Source organism: Anomaloglossus baeobatrachus, chromosome 5 (assembly GCF_048569485.1).
Source record: "Anomaloglossus baeobatrachus isolate aAnoBae1 chromosome 5, aAnoBae1.hap1, whole genome shotgun sequence".
Taxonomy (NCBI): domain Eukaryota; kingdom Metazoa; phylum Chordata; class Amphibia; order Anura; family Aromobatidae; genus Anomaloglossus; species Anomaloglossus baeobatrachus.
The window spans coordinates 416,246,142-416,271,851 of record NC_134357.1 but is presented as its reverse complement, the minus strand read 5'-3'; the positions used below and the strand labels follow the sequence as shown (position 1 = coordinate 416,271,851).

Sequence of the window (25,710 nt, the reverse complement as noted above, 5' to 3'; positions counted from 1 at the left end):
ACTTACTGCAGCTCTGTGTAAGGAAGGGAGACAGGAAGAGGCTGCAGCATGCCTGGGAGCAGGAGCAGCGCCTGCAGAGCCATGGGACCGGTAAGAGGAAGGCCGTCGCTGCCTGGGGCTATGACTGGGAGTGCTAGTGGGAGCCATGCTGGGACTGGGCACATGTGAGGGAGCACGCCCCCCACGGGGTCTGGTGGGACCAGGCGCTACAATGAGTTTTGGCAGGGTGCAGGGTGGCGGTGCAGCGCAGCACGGTGCCGGATGGCACAGGTGTACTCACGCAGACACAGATGAACAGAGTCTCTGGTAAACCAAATGGCTGGATGGATGGGGCCCGCAGCAGGATGCGGTGTTCTCCCTGGACAGGTTGATGGTGGCTGTCATTTCCCTGCACCTGTGTTTTGTGTCTTGACTTCAATGCCTGGGCACTGGGAGTCTCCGTTCCCCGACGTATACGTGCCAGAGGAGCCAGTTTGCCCGCAGACGCTGGCCCTTTGGATCTCTGGCCCTTCGCGGTGGCACTTATCCGGAACGGTTGGGCTTTTGCCTTCACTCGGGACTTGGTTGGGAATGAACCCCTGAGGTCCAGACTGCAATCAGAGAATTTGACTAAAGGTTGGCTTTAAGCCTAGTCGGGGTTGGAGTACCCTGCCTGGTGCTTGGCTCCAATCGGCTCCCCGGTTCGGTACCGGCGGGCCACCGCCCGACCCCGGTCCTACAGTTCCGCTGACCTTCACCAACTCCTGCAGACAGCCATCACAGTCTCCCGACCTTGCTTGAAGTGCCTGGGCTCCAACCCAGACACCAACAGTTTCCACTCCTCACTCACTCTACTGCCGTCCACAACTGGACTCTCCTTCAAACCAACTGTTCTGTTCGTGTTTTTCCCGCCTCCAGCCTGTGAACTCCTCGGTGGGTGGGGCCAACCGCCTGGCTCCGACCCACCTGGTGTGAACATCAACCCTGGAGGGTGGCAACAAGGGTTTAATGTGTGACTGGTGTGACCTGTCCATGGAAGGGGGGGTGCATGGTGTTGTGTCTGTGACTACCTGGCTAGGCCAGGGCGTCACATAGGCCAACATTTAAAATAATTTTTTCAGTTGGTCTTATAATATTCTAATTTTGCCGATGAGTAAAAAGCTGTGGAGAAGAAGCGCAATAGGGTTTTACCCCAATAACACACGGGGTAGAGACAGGGAGCAGTAATACTCACCAAGTGAAGTTGTGAAAGTCACAACTACTATGCAGGCATGGAAAGTTTTGATCAAGGCAGCAGCAACCCAGACTGCAGATAACAGAGAACAATAGAGGAAAATAGGGTTTTTTTGAGCCGCGCCAATGATCACTTCTCAGGTATCTCACTGATTTGATGTGTTCTTATGCCTGATGGTCCTGAGGAAGGGAGCTGAGACTCCAGAAACGCGTTGACCTGTGCAAAATAAAGATCCATTAATCTGAATACCTGAGAAGTGATCATTGGCGCGGCTCAAAAAAACCCTATTTTCCTCTATTGTTCTCTGTTATCAATATTCTAATTTTCTGAGATAATGACTTTTGGGTTTCCATTGGCTGTAAGCCATAATCATCAACATTAACAGAAATAAAAACTTGAAATAGATCCTTCTGTGTGCAATGACTATATAATATGTTTAACTTTTTGTATTGAATTACTGAAATAAATTAACTTTTTGATGATATTCTAATTTATTGAGATGCACATGTTTCTAGCCAACTTACTGGAGAACCTGCTACAAGCAGAAATAGAAGTTATATTCCTTCATTGGGATATGAAAGGAGTAGTTAGAGTAAACATTTGCTATACAGTGAGCGCGGCTCTAATCACTCTCCAGCACATTGTTTGACAGCTTGCTCTGCAGCCTATGTGTGCAGTGTAGATGTATAGATCAGGCTGTCAATGTGCTGGGGAGTGATTAGAGCGCAAGAATTCTGGAGTTAAAGATTTGAAAACTCGCAAAATGTAGGCTCAACCTAAATTTTGCAGCTCTTTCACATCAGTCTCTCCCAGATCTCCCAAAATGTGCAGAGCTGGGATAAGATGGTGGTGTGATGTCACAGTTCTTCTAAGGCCATGGTCACACATTCAGTATTTGGTCAGTATTTCATATGAGTATTTGTAGCCAAAATCAGGAGTAGGTGAAAAATGCAGAAGTGGTGACGTGTTTCTGTAGCTCCCCTGAAGCCATCAGGGAGCTACAAGGTACTGCATCTCCACCGGGATGCAGGGCCTACCCCTTAGGGACCCAGAAGACCAGTGCCGGTAACACACAAACACTCCAGGTAATCCCTGTTTTCCCCAATCATCCCCCATAGAATGGTACCAGGCTTGGGTTGGACCAATGGATGGCCACCTAGAGGTGGAGCCAGTCCAATCCACTAGACGACTAGGTGGTAGGGGCAGACAGTGAAGAGTCAGACAGTGGAGAGTGAGACAGTGAAGGAGAGACAGTAATGGTGGAAGTGAAGGAGAGACTGTGAAAGTGAGCAGACGGACTGACCGGAGTAAACAGTGACCTGAGGGCCCAGGCGGTTAGTTGCCGGTGGAGTACGGTGGAGTACTCCCGAAACTACGCACCAACAGAGTACAGAATCCTAGGTCAGGCAAAAGCTTCAATGCAGATCTGATAAAATCTGAACAGTGAGGGGACCATCAAGGACCTCACTGACCTTGAAGTTCGGGACTCAGTAGCAAAGGGACAACAGGGGACTGGACCAGAGACTCCAACGTCACAGGGTTCACGCTACCGTCATACGGACTGCTGAAGAAGACAAGCAAGAGGGGACCCTCAGCCGCTCTACGCCACGGGGACTCACCAACCAAAGACAGGTGCAGGGGAAAGAAGCCACCAGGTCCCTAAACCGGCACTGGGACTAAGGGGACCCGCGGTTAAGACCAGCCAGCCTCGGGTGACCAGTTACCAGCTTGCAGTGAGTAAAAAGAACCAGTTACACCAAACTTCCATTGTGGCCTACCTTCTTTCAACACCCACCTGCAACACCTATCCTCTGGGCCCTGGCACTGCTTGCGGAGGGCCTAACTTCCAGGCTGCCACTAACACCAGCTCCAGTAGTGAACATTGTGCAGTGGTGGCTCCATCCCTCTAGCCACAAAACCACAAGTGGCGTCACGTATAAACTTTATTCAACAATCCCCTGTAAATATCCCTTTTCAAAAAGCACCCAGGGTACAGAACCGGGCAACGGCCACCAAAGTGACATTCCCCAGTTATACACTGCCCGAGACTGAGTACCCCATAACCCTGGGCAACACATTTCTATTATACTTTTCCTCTAATTTTTCCACTCCTGGTTTTGGCTTAGGCCGGTTTAACACTTCCGGCTTTTTGCCATTTTGCCGGATTCGGCGCACGCCAAGACAGTGTATACAGTACAATGGCAGCGCCGCAACTTCCGGGTCAAATACCCCGGTCACATGACAGCATGTGAGCAAGGATGGTTGACCTTAGGGAGATCAACATCCAACACCACGGAGACACCATTACGTGTTTCTCAACGCAGTGATTCTAGAGCAATGCCCCCTGGGAAATATTCAAAACAAGAAAGCCTGCGGAGACACCATCACATGTTTCTCAACGCTGGCAGGAAAGTAGCCAGGTCTTTCACCGAGAAGGAACAACCACAGGAAGGGCAGTCTCTAGTCAAGGAGACCACCTATGCCAAACATGATATCCATCCACAGACAGCTGTTTCTGGGTATTTGCCCCTCATCAGTGTGGAGTAGGAAACTAGCTAGTGGGAGCATTGCCTAGTAGAAGACTACATAAGCAAGAATGGTTGACCTTAGGGAGATCAACATCCAACACCGCGGAGACACCATCACGTGTTTCTCAACGCAGTGATTCTAGAGCAATGCCCCCTGGGAAATATTCAAAACAAGAAAGCCTGCGGAGACACTAGCTCATGTTTCTCAACGCTGGCAGGAAACTAGCCAGGTCTTTCACCGGGAAGGAACAACCACGGGAAGGGCAGTCTCCAGTCAAGGAGACCACCTATGCCAAACATGGTATCTGTGACGCCCTGGACAAGCCAGGGGTCACAGGTAATGACATCACCACACCCTACACCCCGGTTAGGCACATCAAAGCTAGACCCAAAAATCCTTGTTGCCTTCCTCCTTCCTCCAGGGGCTGATGTTCACACCAGGGGGTGGGCCAGGCAGTTGGCCCCGCCCACCGAGGAGATCACAGTCCTGGAGGCGGGAAAAGAGACCAGTTTAGTTTTGGACGGGAGAGTGTGAGGAGTAAAGTGGTAGTGGAGCAACTATCTGAGAGCGTCCGGGTGTGTGCCCCGGACAGAGACAGCAAGGTTAGCAGACGGCGGTGACCGTCTGCAGGAGTGGCCTATCGGAGTTGCCGTAAGGACCGTGGACGGGCGGTGGCCCGGCGGTACTGGACCGGTACACAAGGAGAAGCCAGCACCATTGGCAGGGGCCTTTCAGATCCCGGCAAGGCTTGGAGTCGCCGTGAATTTGCCAAATCCGTCAGTGAAGGGGACCTCCGGGTTTCCAAACAACTAAGTCCCGATTGAAGGCAACAGTCCAACCGTATGAGAGAGACACCGCCACCGCCAAGGCACCAGTTTCTCAGGGCCAGCACCTGCGGGCAAAGAGGGGCTCCTCCGGCCCATATCCAAGCCAGGGAGCGGGTTACCGGTGGGAACCCATTGGAACCAACAGAAGTACTAGGTGCAGGGAAAGAGACAGTCACCGTTAACTACCGGGGAAAAGCAACAGCAGCCGTCCGTGGGAACCGTCTTTCCAGCTGTGTGTTTTACCAAGAACTGTGTCATCGTCTCAGGCTGAGTGAGTACCACCGTGCCCGTGCGGCACAGCGCTGCCCCGCGACCCTGCACCTCACCAGGCCCCGCACCCGGCCTGCCATCACCCATCCTCCACCCCATCACTGGGCCCCGGGACAACCAACCCCTACCCACGGAGGGGAGAACTAACAACTCAGCTGCTCCCTGTCACCGCTCCCGGGATCCCCATACAGAGCAGCGGTGGTGTTACCAAAAATCACCACAACCGTGGGTGGCGTCACGGACAATAACCAAATTCCTTCCCCCACCACCAACAAACCCCTTTCACTCACGGGCGAGGAGCGCCGCTCGAGTCCCCGGGATCCGGCACACCGCTCGAGCCACCACCGAGCAGCGGCAGCCGCAGCAGCAGCAGCGGCCGGACCCGAGCAGTGGGAGAGCGCGGCGTCCCCTCCTCCGCCCGCGACATATCCATCCACAGACAGCTGTTTCTGGGTATTTGCCCCTCATCAGTGTGGAGTAGGAAACTGGCTAGTGGGAGCATTGCCTAGTAGAAGACTACATAAGCAAGGATGGTTGACCTTAGGGAGATCAACATCCAACACCGCGGAGACACCATCACGTGTTTCTCAACGCAGTGATTCTAGAGCAATGCCCCCTGGGAAATATTCAAAACAAGAAAGCCTGCGGAGACACCATCACATGTTTCTCAACACTGGCAGGAAACTAGCCAGGTCTTTCACCGGGAAGGAACAACCACGGGAAGGGCAGTCTCCAGACAAGGAGACCACCTATGCCAAACATGGTATCCATCCACAGACAGCTGTTTCGGGGTATTTGCCCCTCATCAGTGTGGAGTAGGAAACTGGCTAGTGTGAGCATTGCCTAGTAGAAGACTACATAAGCAAGGATGGTGTTGGATGTTGATCTACCTAAGGTCAACCATCCTTGCTTATGTAGTCTTCTACTAGGCAATGTTCCCACTAGCCAGTTTCCTACTCCACACTGATGAGGGTCAAATACCCCGAAACAGCTGTCTGTGGATGGATACCATGTTTGGCATAGGTGGTCTCCTTGACTGGAGACTGCCCTTCCCGTGGTTGTTCCTTCCTGGTGAAAGACCTGGCTAGTTTCCTGCCAGCATTGAGAAACATGTGATGGTGTCTCCGTAGGCATTCTTGTTTTGAATATTTCCCAGGGGGCATTGCTCTAGAATCACTGCATTGAGAAACACGTGATGGTGTCTCCGCGGTGTTGGATGTTGATCTCCCTAAGGTCAACCATCCTTGCTTATGTAGTCTTCTACTAGGCAATGCTCCCACTAGCCAGTTTCCTACTCCACACTGATGAGGGGCAAATACCCAAAAACAGCTGTCTGTGGATGGATACCATGTTTGGCATAGGTGGTCTCCTTGACTGGAGACTGCCCTTCCCGTGGTTGTTCCTTCCCGGTGAACGACCTGGCTAGTTTCCTGCCAGCGTTGAGAAACATGTGATGGTGTCTCTGTAGGCTTTCTTGTTTTGAACATGACAGAATGTGACCGGCGCTTGTCGCACTGCCATTGTACTGTGTACACTATACTGGCGTGCGCCGAATCCGGCAAACCGTCGCAAAGCCGGATGTGTGAAACTAGCCTTACAAACACTGTGTGAACATGGTCTCATGACTAGCTGTGGTGTTCTGAACTTCAGAAATCTCACTCCAGTATCTGACTGGAGTGAAATTTCTGGGGTAGCACATCTAGACACACACCACTCATCAGACGCTCCAGATTCATGAATAGGTGGGCAGCTCTTCATGATTCAGGAGTGTCTGACTTCAGCGCACCCCCTCAACAAGACCGGAAAGAACAACGCCAATCTTTATGAATCGGACCCCAAAACTTAATTTTCTCCCTGTAGCTGCACTTTCAGTATGGCGGCTAAACAGAATTTAAATGCTATTTGCCTGCAGATTATCCCTACGTATGGAGGTTAAAAAATCTCATTCAGATGTCACTGGTTTTTCTTCTAAATGAAAAAAAGACCGATTTCCTCCAATGTGATGGATCAGATTTTTGTCTGTGTTTGGCAATATGTCCGTTTTCATCATCAGTGATTTATCACTTATTCTCATGTGGAAACTGATGGAGGTTTCTTCTTCTCCTAGCAGTCAGTGAAAGCCGGACAACAGTAGGATGCAACTAGGCTTGCCATCAGTGTGCTGAGTTTTTCACGGCCCTATAGACTTGTGTAGGCGAGTTTGATCCGTGAGTCGGTCTGCATTAAATGATAATGGGTACGTGTTCTATCCGTGAAAAAAACAGAATGTTTACAAGGAAAAAAGATGCCTGAATGAAACCTAAATCTGTTAGGGGTGATTCACACATCTATGCAAATCAATCCAAACATGGACCCCAATACATGAATCGGTCACAAGTCTCCCTTGTATCGGTAAGAATTGGACGTTATGCGATTGATCCATATGAGATCTGAGTATTTTTGTGTACACCAGTTGAGTGGAATAGGCAAGTCTCATACACAATATAGACGAGACTAGTCCATGAAGAATTAATGAAAATACAGAGGGAATAGCTAAGGCTAGTTTCACACTTGCGTTATGCGGCATCCGTCGCATTGCGTTGTGTGACGGATGTAACGGATGCGTTGCAAATAGTGGCACAACAGATGTGATGGATCCTGCAAAACAACGGAATCCGTTGTAGCCTTTTTTTCAGCAATTTACTCAACTGAGCATGCGCAGTTGTGTAAAGACGGATCCGTCACAGGAATCCATCAAATGACGGATTCCGCCACCATAGGCTTCCATTATAAAACTGACGCTCTGGGAAGCGCAGAAAAACGCTACATGCTGCGTTCTTTCCGCCCGGCAGATGCAACGCAGCGTCGGCCGGTGGATACAACGCAGGACCATCAGTCGCAATGCATCATCAATACAAGTCAATGGGAAACAGCGCACATCCGTTAACAGATTGTGCTGTTTGCCAAAGCGGCGGATTGCGACGGCTGCCAAACAACGCAAGTGTGAAAGTACCCGCCTAAACAAATACTGATCAAACACAGACACATGCTTTTTCGAGTCCATCTGAACTTGATCTTGAAGTTTATCTTGGTAGTGCAGAGGTTAATTAATTTAATTACCTCCTTCAGGTGTTTATATATTGTTTTCAATGTGATCCTTGCACAGCTGAGGGTGGCCTGCTGGAAATGAGCTGCCTGGAATAGTGTAGAGCTGTAAGGCTGGCGCTTCACTTTAGCGGCATTGTCTATAGTTGTCTCACTGTCTACAAAGGTAGAAGATAACCTGTGCAGGTAAGAGAAGGCAAAGGCCTTTCAAATGGGGGTTTTCCTGAGTAAAAACAGAATTTTATCAGTCTACTGGCCTAGATTTATGACTGATCTTGGTCAGTGTATGGGGTTTGTTTGTTTTTAGTTGTTTTTTAGTGTTGTGTAAAAGAAACTGGGATGTTGCTATATAGATTATACAGTATGTGTTTCTAGCTGTGAAAAAGGCATAATGCATGCCATAAAAATGGATGTCTGACTGAGGGATGTGCATGGAGCCAACTGAATGTGGCTTGGAAAGACCATATACACTGATCATGGTCCTAATAACTAAGCATTTACCCACAGCAAAACTCGTGGGTATTTCTGAGGTCTAAAGGTTACAAAGGGGTTTCTGATTTTGTTAGTACCTGGAGCTTTGGGACAGATTTTTGTTTATGTTTTTCCCTTTGTTGCTGTTTCTTTGCATATGCTGAAATATTTAACAACCCCTCCACAGGGAGGGATCAGAGTAATTTTCAAATAAAGTTGTGAATTTTCTGAAAAATCACAAATGATTGTGCAAAAACATCTGGAGACTCTAAACCAATCACAATGGCAGAAATTAAAAAAAAAATGAATATACTATAGACATTTAAAATGGTACAAATTTAGAATTGTCTGCAAATGAGAAATGGTAAACGTGGTAGGGGGCTGATTCATCATGGTGACCCAGAGGACCTCTGCTACTGATGTCAGTGCATATATGATCAGTGGCCTATATAGTGTCTGGCAGTGGTTACAGGCCGCCCTGTATGTATAGTGCACTATAGAGTGGACAGTGGCAGACATATCATTGGTGCAACCGCACAGGGGCCCAGGATGTAATGGGGTCCATCTCTACCTCCAAAGCAGGTGGAATTGTGCATTTTGAGGTTTTGGGCTGCAGAGTGCCCATATATTGCACAGTGGCCCTTCTTGGTCTATGTCCGCCAGTGCATATAGTGCACTATATATGTATGTATGTATGTATGTATGTATGTATGTATGTATATGTGTGTCCAGCAGTGGTTGTTACCCTGTACTTCAAATGTGATGTATAGACTGCCTGGGACTGATATAAGATATAGTGTGTGTGTGTGTGTGTGTGTTCTATAGGTTGTCTATTTTGCCATCTCACAGTATATAGTTGTGTATATTGGTACCAGAGATACTATGAGGTGTATGTATGTACCCTAGAATCCCCCTGCACAGTGTATGTAATGCCCTGTGCAGTGATGGGTCTGTGCACGGTCAGGATGCAGCAGAGCGCAGTGTGTTCCTCATGCGATCACAAGGAGTTAAGATGTTGCTCCTTGTGAGGAGGAGGGGGGACGGAGCGGCGTCTGTCGGAGGTGGATGAGGTGTGTGAAGGACTTTGGATTCCTCCCTGTCCCTGTGAATTGTGACATTGCTACAGGATGGCGAGGGGCAGCCTGTGTCTTATCTCTGGCAGGAGGTAGCACCAGAGGGCTGGCTTCTCCTTTTTCTTTATAAAAGACCTTGTAACCAGTGAGTCTCTTGCTTCACCCACAGGGGGAGGGGGATGAAGGTGAACGTGGGACCACCTGGCTGGCAGAGGCTGGAGATGATCAGGACTCTTCTTTGGGGGCTGCTCCTGGTGGGCAGCACCACAGCTCTGGACAGTGCCTGGCTGCCAGGTGACAGTTATGGGACCGATGAAGCTGCTGCCCAACAGTTTGCCGGAGACTTCAACCGTACAGCGGAGGAGGTGCTGTTCATGAGTGTGCAAGCCAGCTGGGACTACAACACCAACCTGACGGACTACAACTCTGCCAAGCAGGTAAGAGGGCAGTGTATGCCAGCTGCGGGGGTCACCACTGTCCAGCACTGCTGGGGGGCACCACTGTATGCCAACTGGGACTACAACTCTGCCAAGCAGCTAAGAGGGCAGTGTATGCCAGCTGCGGGGGTCACCACTGTGTCCAGCACTGCTGGGGGGCACCACTGTATGCCAACTGGGACTACAACTCTGCCAAGCAGGTAAGGGGGCAGTGTATGCCAGCTGCGGGGGTCACCACTGTCCAGCACTGCTGGGGGGCACCACTGTATGCCAACTGGGACTACAACTCTGCCAAGCAGGTAAGGGGGCAGTGTATGCCAGCTGCGGGGGTCACCACTGTCCAGCACTGCTGGGGGGCACCACTGTATGCCAACTGGGACTACAACTCTGCCAAGCAGGTAAGAGGGCAGTGTATGCCGGCTGAGGGGGTCACCACTTTGCCCAGCACTACTGAGGGGCACCACTGTATGCCAGTTGGGGCTACAACACCAACCTGATGGACTACAGCTCTGCCAAGCAGGTAAGGAGGCACAGTATATCGGCTGAGGGGGTCACCACTGTGCCCAGCAGGGCTGTGGTGAGCGCTAGGAAAGTAAGGACTTATTAACTACACCAGTGAAGTTCTGGCTCCATTAGACCTGGGTAGTCGCATAGTGCCAGGTGTGAATGTAGGAGGTTAGCTGGAGTCTAATTAAATGGGCAACTATCGAACAGTAGGTGAGGGGGCTGTGCCTCAATTTATTTTGGTGTAGTTTACTGTGTATTTTACTGGTAAAGATGACTACAAGCCTTCATCCTGCTCTGACCAATGCTTGGCAATTGTGATTCTTTCCTTCTCCCTGAAAATAATTTACATTAAGCTGAATCCCAAAGTGCAAGAATTTATTGTCTGTCTGATGGCCCCTATTTACTATGCAAAAATACTGTAAAATATTCACTTCTCCTGGATTCTATCGGCTACAATAAAGAAGGTACTGGGTTTTTGTTTTTTTTTTTTTTTTTTTATAGAGCTCATGGTTTTAGCTAGTCTTTCCTGGAGCCACATGGTATCCTTGTTAAAATGTGAGCATTTCAGGATGGATTTTGGTAAAAGAAAGTCTGACTTAAAATTCCAGCTCCTCTCCTCTTACCCTATAGCAGAATATGAATGTTAACCGGCTATTAACATTTTGCTTGAATAGTCTCAATATATAATATAAATGATATACATTGTTTTGTCACTATGTAATGTTTGTTTAGCACTGTAGTCTATAAATGCCTGACCCCTACCATGTCAGAATAACTACCAATCAGGCACATCCTAGCCATGCTGTGCCTGTATTTCAGGGTATTATGATCACATCCTCCTCAAACCGCAGGGCTGAATCCAGACTGTATGATCTAATTTTGCTGTGGGTCGGAGGATTCCAAAAATAGCATGTAAACAGAAGGGGAATAGAAAAATGGCCTCTGGTAAAGTACACTGAATAATAACAAAGCGGAACATTGTTTGTCAGAACAGTATTCTTTGGATGGGTTACTCTGACTATATTATATATTTATATTATATTTTGTAGTGTAGGGTTGCCAGGATTGGCTAAAGTCGGGATCATTTTAGGACAGATGCATGTGTTGGGAATTGGGGAAATAGAAGATCTTCAGCAGCAAATCTGCAGGATAATGGAGAACCAGCATTGGGGATGACACCTGGAGAAATCAGCCACATGGTCTAACATTAACATAATGGCATGTTGCAGATATGGCCAGAAAAGCAGCCGCTTTTTTTTTTTTTTATTTATTTATTTATTTATTTATTTTTTTTTTTTTTTTGCAAGGAGATCTGTTACGGTTTTTGTTGCTACAGGAGATGGTAGAGGTATCCTAAGGGTGCGTTCACATGGGCAAACGTCGGCTGCACAACAATCGCCTGCAGTTTGATATAGTTATAAAGTTTGAAATCCACGGTTTAAAGACCTACAGCATAAATTAACATGCTGATTTCAATGCTATATAGCAGTGCATTTCTCTCTCATTCTATAAATGCTGTGTGGTTGTTTTTTGACAATATTGTAATACACACCTTGGATTTTTCCACCTGCAAATCTGCAGCCTTTGTCACATGGGACCATGCCCTTAGAACAATTTTGGCAACACTGATTCCCTATGGTTAAAATTTTAGTCATTCACCAAAATCACTGTTTTATCTAGAGTATCTGTCACTAGGTTTTTCTTACCACACCTGAGTGGAGTTTGGAGGTGCAGAGACCATTATTCCAGCGATGTATCGTTTACTGGGCTGCTAGCTCCAATATTTGTAATCGCCTGATTAAACGGTCATTTTTTTTTTGGAGTAATCCTGCTGCCATATAATATAATCTTATTTATTATTTTTTAGCGCACCATTGACTCCATGGTGCTGTACACGAGAAGGGGGTTACATATACAAGTTTCAATGGACAGACTAGTACAGAGGGAAGAAGGCCCTGTCCTTGCAGGCTTACATTCTAAAGATATCCTTTAATATTCATGAGCTCTGCTTAACCCTCCCCACCACTGATTAGCAGCTTTCTGTCTATGCAGTTTACAATCAGTGGTGGGGTTACATGTAGCTCCTGAATATGGAGGACTGCATGACAGCAGATTTACTAGTCATCTAATGAGGCAAAAGAAATGAGCACAGTATCAATTGGTATTCATGTATAAGAGCATGTTCACACTGGCCATTTAATAGTTTTAAGTTTTGTCTAAAATAAAACGAGCATATACCCTGCAGTAGGTAAATGGTACTTATGGCAGTGGTGGTCTCCTGCTAAAACTGATTTTATCAAATTGCAGCTCAGTAAGTGACACCTTGCTGGAATCAGGGTCTGTTTCTAGATTATGCAGCTCTCAGATTAGGCAGCAAAAATCTGGTGACAGATTCCCATTTTAAAAAAAAAAAAAAATGGATTAAAAAAAAAAAACAAACTAATTTGAGGATAAAGGTAGAAACAATGAGGCAAACGTGGAACTTGTGTAATAGCTAATTTTGTATCTTGGAAGACACTTTGAGCATAGTGCTGATGACTTTCTGTAAGTCTTGTAAAGGATGCAGCTGTGTATACTCAGATGCATTTTTCTGGTGGACCTCCAATATTGGAATTCACGGTAGGAGCGGACACCATAGGAGAGCCCTGCCTGAGGGGCTCCTTCATGTTCTCTGCCCTCTTACCCTGCTGACCAAAGCCAATAACACTGGAGCCCAGGCACTGCGCATTGTGTTCTCTGGGCATGCCATTCTATTAGCAATGGTTTGTGCCAAAGGGGCAAGACCTTAAAATAAAGAACTAAACAACAATCTATACAATTCTAGAATGGTTATGGGGAAAGCTCCCAATGCATGGCCGCTATACACATCTATGAGCCGGGTCATGAGTGGTTTTATGCAAACAGTGCCCATTTCTGAAGAATCTGTCCATGAAGGGGAGAAAGGCCTGTGCATTAGGAACCATAAGCTGCACATTGCTGATAGGCATTCCGCAAATGCCAGGAAGACAAAAGCTAACATAGATAAAGAAAGCAATTAAGCGTTAAATGCTATAGTATGTCCAGCTGTACAAGAAATAGGACAAACTATGAAAAAATAAACCTCCAGGAAGAAGGAAAACCTTAAAACGAGCTGATTTTCCTGAGTAATGAGCATAGAGCTGTAATCAGCGGAACGCAACGGCGATTACACACTAATTGGATGGAGAATGAGCGCTGCTGCTGGAGGAGATAGCGCAGCACAGTGCGACTCTGGGGCAGGATTACAGATGTGCGCAGGAAACAGGCACAATGTACAGGATTAATGTGGCCAAGAATGCTTTAACCCCTTCTCATTGACAGAATGTATATTTACATCCTTGACATGATGATCGTGACAATCTAAATCTCCATTGGGAAGTGATGGCCAGGCACACTGTGTATCCTGCCTAGGAAACGTCATATTTCTTTACGTATTCACATAGATATTCATTCACTGATCACCTTGACCTCTTGCCATGCATGCTGTATTTCCTGACTATGTTTGTTTTTGTTTTTTTAAAAAAAACCCCCAAAACCACGCTTTTAAAGAGACAGTCAGCACAAAATGACTGCCTGTTCAGGCTCTTGGTGCACCTTCCCTACTTGTTTTCCATCTTTTCTTCCAAGGGTGCACCGAGCTCTTGTTGGGCTTGAACAGTCATATTGTGCTCATGTACCACCCCGCAGCCTAGGCTGCGACCGCCGAGCCACTCAGGTCCGTGCTCGTGTACTACGGGTGGTGGCTCGAGCCTCTCACGGGTCACGGCGCTCTGCAAGGGGGGGGTTGGCGCTATGTGCGGGGGGATGCGGGTATTTGGTTTTGGGATGGTAGTGCGTGACGCCACCCACAAGTTGTGGTGATTATGGACACCACCGCTGCAGTGAAGGTACGGGACTCCTGGGAGTGGTGTAGTGGCGCAGCTAGGTATTGACCCCTCCGTGGGTAGGGGGATGTTGGGCCCAGTTGGCGAGGGCCGGGGTGCAGGGCGCAGCCTGAGGACACTGGTGTAATCATACCGATACCAGGCACAGGAGTCGCTGGTAAACCAAACTGGGTGATGAACGGGGCTCGCAGCCGGCTGCAGCTTCTCCAGTAGGGTTGGCAATGTCCGCCTTTCTCCTGCACCTGTGTGTATCTGACTACTGTGCCTGGGCACCGGTAGTCCGCTCCCCAGCGTATAAGTGTCGTAGGAGCCCGTTTGCCCGTAGACGCTGGCCCTTTGGATCTCTGACCTTTGGCGGTGGCACCTATCTGGACAGGTTGGGCTGTTGCCTTCAATCGAGACTTGGGTGGGAACGAACCCCTGAGGTCCAAACCGCAAACAGTTGATTTGACTATGGTGGTGGCTTATAGCCTAGTTCGGGGTCTGAGTACCCTGCCTGGTGCTCCGGTATCCAGTTAGCTCCCCGGTTCGGTTCCGGCGGGCCACTACCTTGTCCCGGTCCCTTACGGTTCCGCTGGTCGTATTCCCGGTCGCCTGCAGGAGGCTACTACCGCCTGCCTGCCTGACTGATCGGGGGTCCTAGGCTCCAACCCAGGCCCCCCACAGAACTGTCCTCTTTCCTCTCTCCAAACTTAATCTGCTTGTGTCTCCTGCCTCAGGCCAGCAGATTCCTTGGGGGGTGTGTCTATCTGCCTGACTCCACCCACCTGGTGTGCCTGTCTAACTCTGAGGGAGGCAATCAGGTCTTTGGTTGACTGATGGTACCTTACTGGGGTGGGGGTGTGTAGTGACCTGTGACCCCCCCCAACCCCCCCCCCCCCCTTCCCCCGGGGATGTCCAGGGCGTCACTCACACTCCCTAATCACTAGTTTTGTTGTGGACTAATTAAATGAAACCTAATAACCACAAATTTCAGTATTTTGGCCAGAAATCTGGCATAACAATTTGCCTTGCAAAATCTTTGCAACGCAGGATAGCCCAGAAATGTTGACCTTTTTCATGCCAGTTTGAAGCAGCTCCTCCATGATGGGAGGATCTGGGATGGTGCATGGCTCTCCCCATCAAAGTGCCTGGGTACTGTACTCCCAGAAATGCTGAGACTGGAGTAGTGCACTGAGAAGATGACTTCTGCACATCATACTACAGCAAGCTCTTAAAGGGAACCTGTCAGGCCCAATATGAACCCAGATCAACGAGCAGTTCTGGGTGCATATTGCTAATCCCTGTATACACTAGCATAGATAAAGAGATCTTTAGAAAGTTTCTAAAGATCTTTTACCGTATGCTAATGAGTGAGGGCACTAGTACCCTGGATAGTCACCCCCTTTAGCATGTTAGTACGTCCCTGTGGGCGTGTTAACATGCTAATGAATATACAGCGTCACAGGATAATCTCACTCACCTCTCCGTTGCCATCGCATACGATGGGGGATTTCAGCTTGGTGCTCATGACCCTGGAGTTTGGGACATGTGCACTTCTTCATTTTGAAGCCAGGACACATACAGCCGGCTTCATATTGCGCATGACCCAAACTCCGGGGAAATGCGCACTGAGCTGAAATCCCCGTCGGATGCGATGGAGAGGTGAGTGATCATCCTGTGACTCTGCATATTCATTAGCATGTTGGCACGCCCATAGGGGGCGACTGGCCAGGACACCAACGCCCAGGGGTTTATTCCCTAGCTCATTAGCATACGGTAAAAGATCTTTAGAAAGTATTTCTAAAGATCTCTATGCTAGTGTATACAGGGACGGTTAGGCAGGGATTAGAAATATGTACCTGTCGCGGGAGGGGACGCTGCGCTCACCACGCTCGGGTCCGGCGCTGCTTCGCTTGCTGCTCGGTGGCTCGAGCGGTGGGCCAGATCCGGGGACTCGAGCGGCGCTCCTCGCCCGTGAGTGAAAAGGGGAATGGTTTGGGGGATTTGTCTGTGACGCCACCCATGGTTGTGACACCACCGCTGCTCTGGACGGGGATCCCGGGAGCGATGACGGGGAGCAGCTTGGATGTTCGTGTTTTCCCCCTCCGTGGGTAGGGGGGTTGGTTGTCCCGGGGCCCGGTGAGGGAGGAATGGCAGGTGGGTTACGGGACCTGGTGAGGTGCAGGGTCGCGGGGGCAGCGCGGTGCCGCACGACACGGTGGTACTCACTCAGCCAATGATGAATGCAAAGTCTCCGGTAAAACAAACGGCTGGATGGACGGGTCCCACAGACTGCTGCGGTGGTTCTTCTCCCGGTAGGTTGGCGGTGACTGCCTTTCCCTGCACCTGTGTTATGTTCTCGGTTCAGATGGCTTCCCACCGGTAACCCGCTCCCCAGCTTGGATGGATGCTGAGGGAGCCCCTTTTGCCCGCAGGCTCTGGCCCTGGGAACTGTAGCCTTGGCGGTGACTGTATTTCCCTTCACGGTTTGAGCGGTTGCCTTCAATCGAGTCTTGACTGCTGGGAAACCCCGGAGGTTCCCTTCGCTAACGGATTTGACCGGTTTTACAGCGACTCCAAGCCTGGTCGGGGTCCGTAGGCCCTGCCGAATGGTGCTGGCTTCTCTTCGCTCCCCGATCCGGTACCGGCGGGCCACCGCCCCTCCCCGGTACTTACGATTCACGTCAATCAGCCCCTCCTGCAGACGGTCACCACCGTCTGCCAACCATGCTGTATGTGCCCGGGCCACGCACCCGGACATGGTCAGTCTGCTCTACCACTTCACTCCTCAACTCTCCAAACTCAACTCCTCTCCTCCTCCTTCTCTGAACTCTACTCTCTTCCTTTTCCCACCTCCAGGACTGTGAACTCCTCGGCAGGTGGGGCCAACCTCCTGGCTCCACCCCCTGGTGTGGACATAAGCACCTGGAGGGAGGCTACAAGGATTTTTGTCTGACTTAGATGTGCCTAGCCGGGGTGTGGGGGTGTGTTGTTGCAGTACCTGTGACGTCCTGGCTTGTCCAGGGCGCCACATACCCAGAACTGCTCGTGTCTGGGTGCATATTGCAATTTGCACCTGACAGGTTCCTTTTTAAGACTGACTTTGCCAATGCTTGTGGTTAATCTCCCCCAATGAATATAAAATCTGTGGGGTAATAAGGATGCCTGGTCTGAATTTGACTTCCTAAGCTGTGGCTAATCAGAAGCTTAACATTTACTTTACTTGCCCTCTGGCCTCACTCGCCTAATAAATTCAGCTACAGGGGATGTCTTTTCTTTCCTATGGTTAACTTTCTTTTCATTACTTGTTAAAATACCATACACCTTACTAGGCTTGGTGGTTTGAACGGGCTGCAAAATGCCGTAGCTGCTTACCTTCCAGGGGACCAAAAGGATTAAACGGGTATTCAAAGATCCTATCCAATGCATTGTAGTAATAATGGCTAATCAGGAGAGCTATACTAAATTTCTCATTAAAGGTATTTGCTAATCTTTTTATTACACCTCCTATTGGGATAGGATCTTGGAGATGGGAATACTCCTTTTTAGGCTATGACCGCACTTTGCGTTCTCCTACTTGCAGTTTAGAATGCACCTTTTTTGCCTTAATTGATTTAGCCAAAGTTGCCTTTTCCAGAAATTTTGCGCTAAAAACGCATGTGTTAGATGCGTTGTTAGCGCTTTTTACATGCTTTGTCACCTACGTTTTGACAGATGTGTTTTGAACATCAAGACACTGCTAAATAAAGATTAAATAGTCAAAAATCATGAAAAAAAGAAACATATAATTTTGGAATTATTAAAGAAAATATTTATTTCATGAAATTATAGCGGTTTTATAATTTTAAAATGGCAATAAAATCAAAATTTTCTTGTCTGACTGTGTAAAGGGACATATTATTCCATTATTGTCAGAAAAACATGCGTTTTAAAGTCAAAAACGCATGTGTTCAGCACAAAAAAAAACAGGTAAAACGCAGGAAATTTGAAGTTTCTTGGTTTTTGCCATTTCTCATTGACTTCAATGTTAGCAAAACGCACCAAAAATGGCAAAAACAATTGACATGCTGCTTCTTTGAACGCATGGTTTTTGCCACAAAATATGCAAATTAAATGCTGCGGTTTTTTATCAATTTTATTTTTGAAAGGTTTTTTTTTTTTTTACGTGTCACAATACAAGGAAAAACCATAATGCATGTAAAGGGAACATTTCCCAAGTATGCAAATAGATAAATTACATAGTGAACCTATTAAAAATCAGGTGAAGGGTGAGTAGCTTCACATCACAAATCTGACTCGGAAAGGAGAAGGAGCTCAATATTATAATTAAGGGATCCCTAAATATGTACATAAATCTCCTCAGTTTTGTATAAAACCGAAGTACCAACTAAAGTACATTAAATACTTATTCAGCCATCAAATTTGGAAAGTATTTCCAAAGTCATCCCATAAAGACCATATTGCTGTAAAACCGTCCATTGTATTGTGGAGCTGGGCTGTCAACCTCTCCATATTTCTAACGTCCTTTATCCGAGCATAGAGATCTGAGAGAGACGGTGGGGCCAACCTTCTCCAGAATAGTGATATTACACATTTGGCGGCTGTGAGGATATTGTGTAGTAATTTTAATTCAGGTTTACTTTAAAGACGGCGGTAGGGAATTTAGCAAGTACACGACTGGGTCCCTACCCACACTTCTACCTACCAGCCTACTCATCAGGGACTCCACCTCCTCCCAAAAACCATTGATAGCCGGGCATGTCCAGAATATATGGTATAAGGATGCTCCGCTAAGTCCACATCTCCAACATACATCTGGGTAGGCGGGGTCGAACTTATGCAGGAGCTCTGGAGTGTGGTACCATGTCATAAGGACCTTAACTTGATTCTCCTTATAGAGAGTGCTGATTGAGGACCGGAATGTCCTAGCCCATACCACCGACCAGAGTACATCCGACAGAGGTCGTCTGACCCAACCCTCCCATCTCTTCATGTATGTGTGCTTCACTATATCTGATGAATGCCCACCCACCAATATGATATAAATGGCTGCGATTAGACCCCTGGTCGAAGTACTCCCCGAGCAGAGGGTCTCAAATGCCGAAGGGCGACGTACCGTCATCTGTCCCATGTCTGAGAAGAAATGTGTTATCTGTTGGTATGAGAAGTGTATAGGTGGAAAGGTAATTTGTATTGGTGTCGTAGATCTGAAAATGGCTTTAATTTTAGTGTGACTGGGTTGACTATATCACGAAAGCAGTAAAGGCCCGCTTTTGCCCACTGCCCCACCACCCCTGAAGTCAGGTGCGGAGTAAACACGAAAGGAGTCAACAGATGACTGCGTCGCCAGCTGGAAATTTATCCTACACTGCCGCCACAATTTTCTTTTAAACTCCATTGGGCCCAAAAGGTTTTTGGAAGGAGTTTCACTAGGGCGACCCCAGATTAGAGAGCCTGGGTGAAAAGGTGCCATCCATAGCTTCTCTAGCTCTGTCCATTTGTTATAGGCAGGCAAGGTTGTCCAGGAGGCCAAGGTCCGCAAGTGAGAAGAATAGTAATAGAGTATAAGATTCGGGCACGACAGGCCCCCCCCACCTTGTACGAGGTGTACAAAGGACCGAGTCCAGGATGCGGTGTCTTCCCGAATGCCAAATGAATTGCATAAGCATTGACTGGACCTTTTTCAGCACTCCCATGGGAATCCGCATCGGGAGTGTTTCAAACAAATACAGAAATTTAGGGATTATTGACATTTTTATTGTGGCTATTTTACCCGAGAGAGAGATCTGCAGGGAAGACCACTTCCTTATGCTATTTTCAACATCTCGAATCAGGGGTGAGAAATTTGCCTGGTATATTGTTTTATAACTGGGGGTTATTTTAACTCCCAAGTATCGCAGGGAATCCAAACTCCAGGAATATTTAAAGTTTTGTTTTAGAGACTGTAATTTAGCCTCTGGAATATTGAGGGGGTAAGGCCTCTGTTTTTATCCGAGTTGAGTTTATACACAGAGAACCTAGCATATTGGGCTAGGACTGCATGTAAGTTTGGTAGGGAGATGACCAGATTAGTCAGGGACAGCAAGACATCGTCCGCAAATAGGGCCACCTTAAAGGATTTTTCCCGAACCTTAACCCCCATGATGTCTGGATTAAGTCGGATTTGAGCCGCCAGTGGTTCAATGCTAAATACATATAACAGAGGGGACAATGGGTATCCCTGCCGAGTCCCATTCCGCATAGAGGGGGATTCTGAATGTGCAAGGGGGAGGCGAATTATCGCCGCTGGTGATGAGTATAAGCCTCTTAATGCAGAGACAAATGGCCCCGACAGTCCAAAGTGGCCCAACACAGAAAACATGTAGGACTAGTCCCGCCTGTCGCAGGCCTTCTCCGCATCAAGAGCCAGGAGAAGTGCTTCTAGTCCCTCTCTATTCACCACCTCCACCAGGTCCAGAATCCTACGAGTGTTGTCTCCCACCTGACGGTAGCGCACAAACCCCGCCTGGTCTTTGTGGACCAGATGCGGGAGCCAATTTAGACGTTCAGCTAACAATTTAGTAAATATTTTAAGATCGGAATTTAAGAGGCTAATCGGGCAGTAGCTCGCACAATCCATTTGGTCCCTACCTGCTTTGGGAATAATAGGAGTGTAGAAGTGTTTGGAATGTCTACACCCTCCATAAAAAGGTTGAAGATACGTGTCAGATGAGGAGACAGCTCTTCTACAAAGGTCTTATAGTATAGGTAAGTGAACCCATCGGGGCCCAGGGTTTTATAGCCTGGTAGGTCTTTGATAATTTGATGCTCTCCTCTGGTATTTTCCGATTGAGTTCTTCCAATGCCTCCTGAGATAATTTTGGGAGGTGGCAGGCAGTCAAATAATCATCCACTATTTTTTTTTTTTTCTTTTTTTTTTTCTATCTGGCTGGGTCATCGGAAACGGCGGTGGAATGGAGTATAAAGAGGTATAGTATGCATGAAACAATTGGGCTATTTTTATGGGGTCGGAATGAGGAGTGCCTGAAGTGTCTTTTATGGCACAAGGAGCAGAAGCTATCGCTTGGTCTCTAAGCTTTCTGGCTAGCATCGTGTGCGATTTATTCCCATATTCATAATATTTTTGGTGGGAGTACCGGAGTTTTTCTATGTGCCCATGCGCAATCTCTTTTAATTTATATCTCAAATATATCACTTCTTTCAGGCGAGTTTTGGTAGGATGGGCACATAGATGCTCCTCTGCCCTTCGTAGATCCCTTTCATATTGGCGGTAAAGTTGTTGTCCTTTTTATGCTTAGAGGAGAGCGCTATGCACTCCCCCCTGATAACTGCCTTGTGGGCTTCCCATATCATCGGAAAGGATGGAAGGGACTGAGAATTTTCCATAAAATTTCCGTATGGCCTGGCGAAGGGATTCTCGAGAGGAAGTATTAGTCAATAAGGACTCATTGAGTCTCCAGTGGGTTCGTTTTAGGGGGGCAGCTGTTAGATCCAGAGACACGAGTATGGGGGCATGGTCTGACCAGGTGATACTGCCAGTTTGTGCCTGTTGAAGTGTTCTGAGTGTGGGGATATTGCCGAAAAAATAGTCTATTCGACTATGTGAATTATGAGTGTGTGAATAGGTGTATTGTCTTGCTGTTGGCTTGTCTATTCTCCAGAGGTCATACAACTGGTGTCTACGGATCAGTCTGCGGAACCCAGTAGATAATTGTGGTGGTCTATGTGCACCTGCAGGGCGTGAGGATGCAAGCAGTCTGTCTGCTGTCTCCGAAAATACCATATTAAAATCCCCCCCCCCCCCTCCCTATAATGAGCATGACTCCACGATCCGATGGAAGGCGTGACAGGACAGAGGAAACAAATCTAATTTGGTTAGTGTTGGGAGCATAGAGGTTACATAGGATTAAAAGTCTCCCATTTAAGGTACCCTGGACAATCAGGAAGCGACCAGAGGGATCTGCCTCGCACTTTGAAACTGGCATGTGCGAGAAATCAATATGGCAACCCCCGCTTTATTCTTTGCGTTTGTGGCTGAGAAGGATTGAGGAAACCAATGGCGGGCGAAATTAAAAAACTTTTTTACTGTGAAGTGTTTCCTGCAGCCCTTGATTTCCGCATCTCCTGGAGAGCCAACCTCCTCTTAACATCAGAGTTCAACCCCTTAACATTAATGCTCATTAACTTGGCCATCTCGTGACCTCGCCATATGCTAATGTGAAGGCTAGTGTCTGATAGTTTCGCTTAGTGTGTGATAAGCGTACCCCATGGGCTCTTCTGTGGTAAAACCAATATACTGTGGTAATTTGCATACCTGTGGATATAACCAAGACATACAATAACAACCAAAAACATAACCATGTTTAACTGTGAGATAGGAATTTTTGAGTCCGAGATAAGTGTATGACAGTCAAAATTAACCGTCCACTATCCCAGTACCAGTCTACTTATATTTACTCAAAATAGAGAAATATATCAAATATAACCTGCACCATAAACTAAAGTGCGACTAAATTAGTACGACTCTGCCAGTGGGTGAGTGGCAAAACTCCACAAACCAGACACATCGGCCCGAACCAACCATTTCCCCCCCCCCCTCCCCATCCTGGGATTTTCTAAAGAGGAAAAATCACAAAGATATGGAAAACAGTAGACCCAATAGGAAGAAATGCGTGCTATAGGTAACCGTATCTCCACGGGAGATCACATAAAGTAGGTTCTGCTTCCTTCGCGCTCTTGGATCGCCGCTTGCGTGATGTGGTAGCAGACTGCCAGGTCTGAGGAAGCGGCGGCATCTGCTAGGGCATAGTCCAGTCTGGCAGGTCCAGTACTGGAAGGTCGAAGGCCCTGCAGAAAGGCTCAAGATCGGCGGGGATCTGAAGGCTAGCCAATGTCTCCCCTCGCCGTGCGGTGAGGCTAAACGGGAACCCCCATCTGTAAATATGTTGTCCTTCAGGAACAACAGTGGGCGAAGGGCCTTCTGCTGCTGTAATGTTATCTGAGAGATCTTAAAATAACTGAATTTTGGTGCCTCGGTACATCACTTGTTTTGGCGGTCGTGCTTTGTATATTATTTCTTCTTTGAGTTGAATATCAATGATATGGCAGATAATATCTCTCGGATTCCCTTTCAGATTTTTAGGGCGTAGGGCCCTGTGCGCTCTATCCATGGAGATTGGGTTGTCAGGAGGCCGCTGCAGGAGCGAGTTGAATATGGTCTGCAAAATTGCCGTAACGTCCTCCTTCGCTTGGGACTCGGGCACGCCCCTGACCCGTATATTATGGCGCCTGCCTCTGTTGTCCAAATCCTCCAATATGGCGCTGTAGCTCCCTTATGACCTCTGCTTGAGAGGAAGTTTGGGACTGGAGGTGGCAGATGGTGGTTCTAGCTTCATTATTATGATCGTTTTCCAGCTGATTTATTCTTAGAGATAGAAACGGCGTCCTGCCGAACCGCCGCCATTTCATATCGGCAAGCATTTTTTACTTCCGAAATGAGTGTTTGAAAATCTGTCTTGGTAGGGAGCTGCCGAACATGCTCCACCATTCTGCAGGGACGTACATAGGCTGAGTGGTAGAAGGGCTGGGCGCTGCACTCTCCTGGGCCTTTTTCCTGGTGTCAGCTATACACAGAGGGTCAAAGGGCGACCCAGGGGCCCCTCTGTATTGGTCCATAGGACCCAAGCCCTGCAGCCCCTGACCCCTGGTTGGCTTATGGGCTCTTTGGGGCCTGGGGGTGAGGGTCTCGTTTTGTAACATTGGTGGCTCCAGTGGGAAAGACAGGGAATCATTCCCGTTCATTATAGTATTGTATAGTATATTGTATTGTCCCATGGGGGCTGGGGGACTCCAGCAATCTGTAAGTTTTTCTGGCCTCCAATGCCTCCCTGTCACCCTCCGCTTGGGCCTCTGATCCCCCAGAGCCACTGCCTCCCAGCACCAGACCTCCAGCAGCCCACTCTGTCACCTGTGTCTCCCAGCCCAGCGTCTACGTGTGCTGCAGGGCTCCAGCCGCCGCCGCGCTCTAATACCTCCAGGGGAGGGAGGGGCGGCATCGTTATCCCCGTCTCTGCCTGGCTGCCAGGGCTCGTCTCAAGGGAGACAGTCAGTTGCTCACCTGGCGTGGTGGGTCGGGGACATGGCGTATCATCTGGCTCACCGCTTCCGCTGGGCTGCAGGTGAGTGACTGCGCGTCTTCTCCACCATCGCCATCTTGTCCACGAGGGAGACCGCCCGCCCGCCGACATCCACAGGTCCTTGCTCCTCGCTGCTTCCGCCTTTCTCGTCACATGCAGGCGATCCCCGCGCTGTCCCCTCTTCATTCACCGCCACTCGTCTGGGGAGGAAGATGATGAATCACTCCTGCTGTCCATGCGGCCTCCTGTTCCTGTCCCCCAGCGGCTCCCTTGTCAAATGAGTCCAGGGTGAGTGGCGTTGGGGTCCCTGGATCTTTAGCATTCTTTGGGGGTTTCTTTTTCCCCATTGTGACTCCTCCAAGCTTATGTAAGGCTAGTTTCACACTTGCGTTGGACGGGATCCATAGCATTGCGTTGTGTGACGCATGCAACGGATGCGTTGCATATAGTGGCACAACGCATGCTACAGATCGTACAAAATAACGCAATCCGTTGTAGTTTTTTTTTTTTTTTTCCTTGACTTTACACATCTGAGCATGCGCAGTTGTGTAAAGACAGCTGCGTTAACGGAATCCGTCAAATGACGCATTCTAACGGAATCCGCCACCATAGGCGTCCATTATAAAAACAGACGCCTAACTGATTCCTGCAGGTTGCATTTTTTTGACACTCTGCCAAGCGCAGAAAAACGTTACATGCTGCATTCCATCCGCCCAACGCAGCGTCAAAATAACGACCCTGCGGATGCAACGCAGACACTTGCGTTACAGTGCGTCATCCATACAAGTCTATGGAGAATAGCACAGTGCGTTAACGGACTGCGCTAGTCTCCATACTGACGGAATGCGCTGAACGCAAGTGTGAAACTAGCCTAAATGTGCTAAGATGATCCTGGGTGACGGAGCTCAGTCCTCAGACGTCATGCACCATGGAGTTCCGGACACGCGCCCCCCCCCCCCCCCAAACGCTGCGTTTTTAAATGTAAAGTGCGATCTAGAAATCCCCATTTTCCATAGACTTTGCTGGAAAACCAAAACGCATGCATTTTGGCATGAAAAAGGTGCATCTCAAAACAGACCTAAAATGCAGGTGGAAACGTAAAGTGCGGTCATACCCTTAGTGTTATGACTGAATGTTTGTCTGGAATCCCTACCCCCTCCTAAATCTGCAGTACATGGGCAGGTGGCCCTGACATAAAAGGTGGCTTCAGTAAATTTTTCATCTAATGCATAGACTAGGGCCACACAGAATTAATTTCTTTTTTTTTTTTTTTGACTCC

The 25,710-nt window shown here is 48.2% G+C and overlaps 1 protein-coding gene across 2 annotated transcripts in view; it reads left to right on the top strand.

Moving 5' to 3' along the window:
- Positions 1–9,483: 9,483 nt before the first annotated feature.
- The window catches only part of ACE (angiotensin I converting enzyme), a 67,638-nt gene continuing 51,411 nt past the window's right edge, over positions 9,484–25,710 (top strand). The window contains exon 1 of one of the 2 annotated variants that reach the window (XM_075350269.1): positions 9,484–9,904. In XM_075350269.1, coding sequence (XP_075206384.1) covers positions 9,647–9,904 — 258 coding nt within the window. In that variant the 5' untranslated portion in view covers positions 9,484–9,646. Of the gene's footprint in view, positions 9,905–10,243; positions 10,303–25,710 lie in introns of those variants that run through there. The other variant, XM_075350270.1, reaches the window with a different exon arrangement.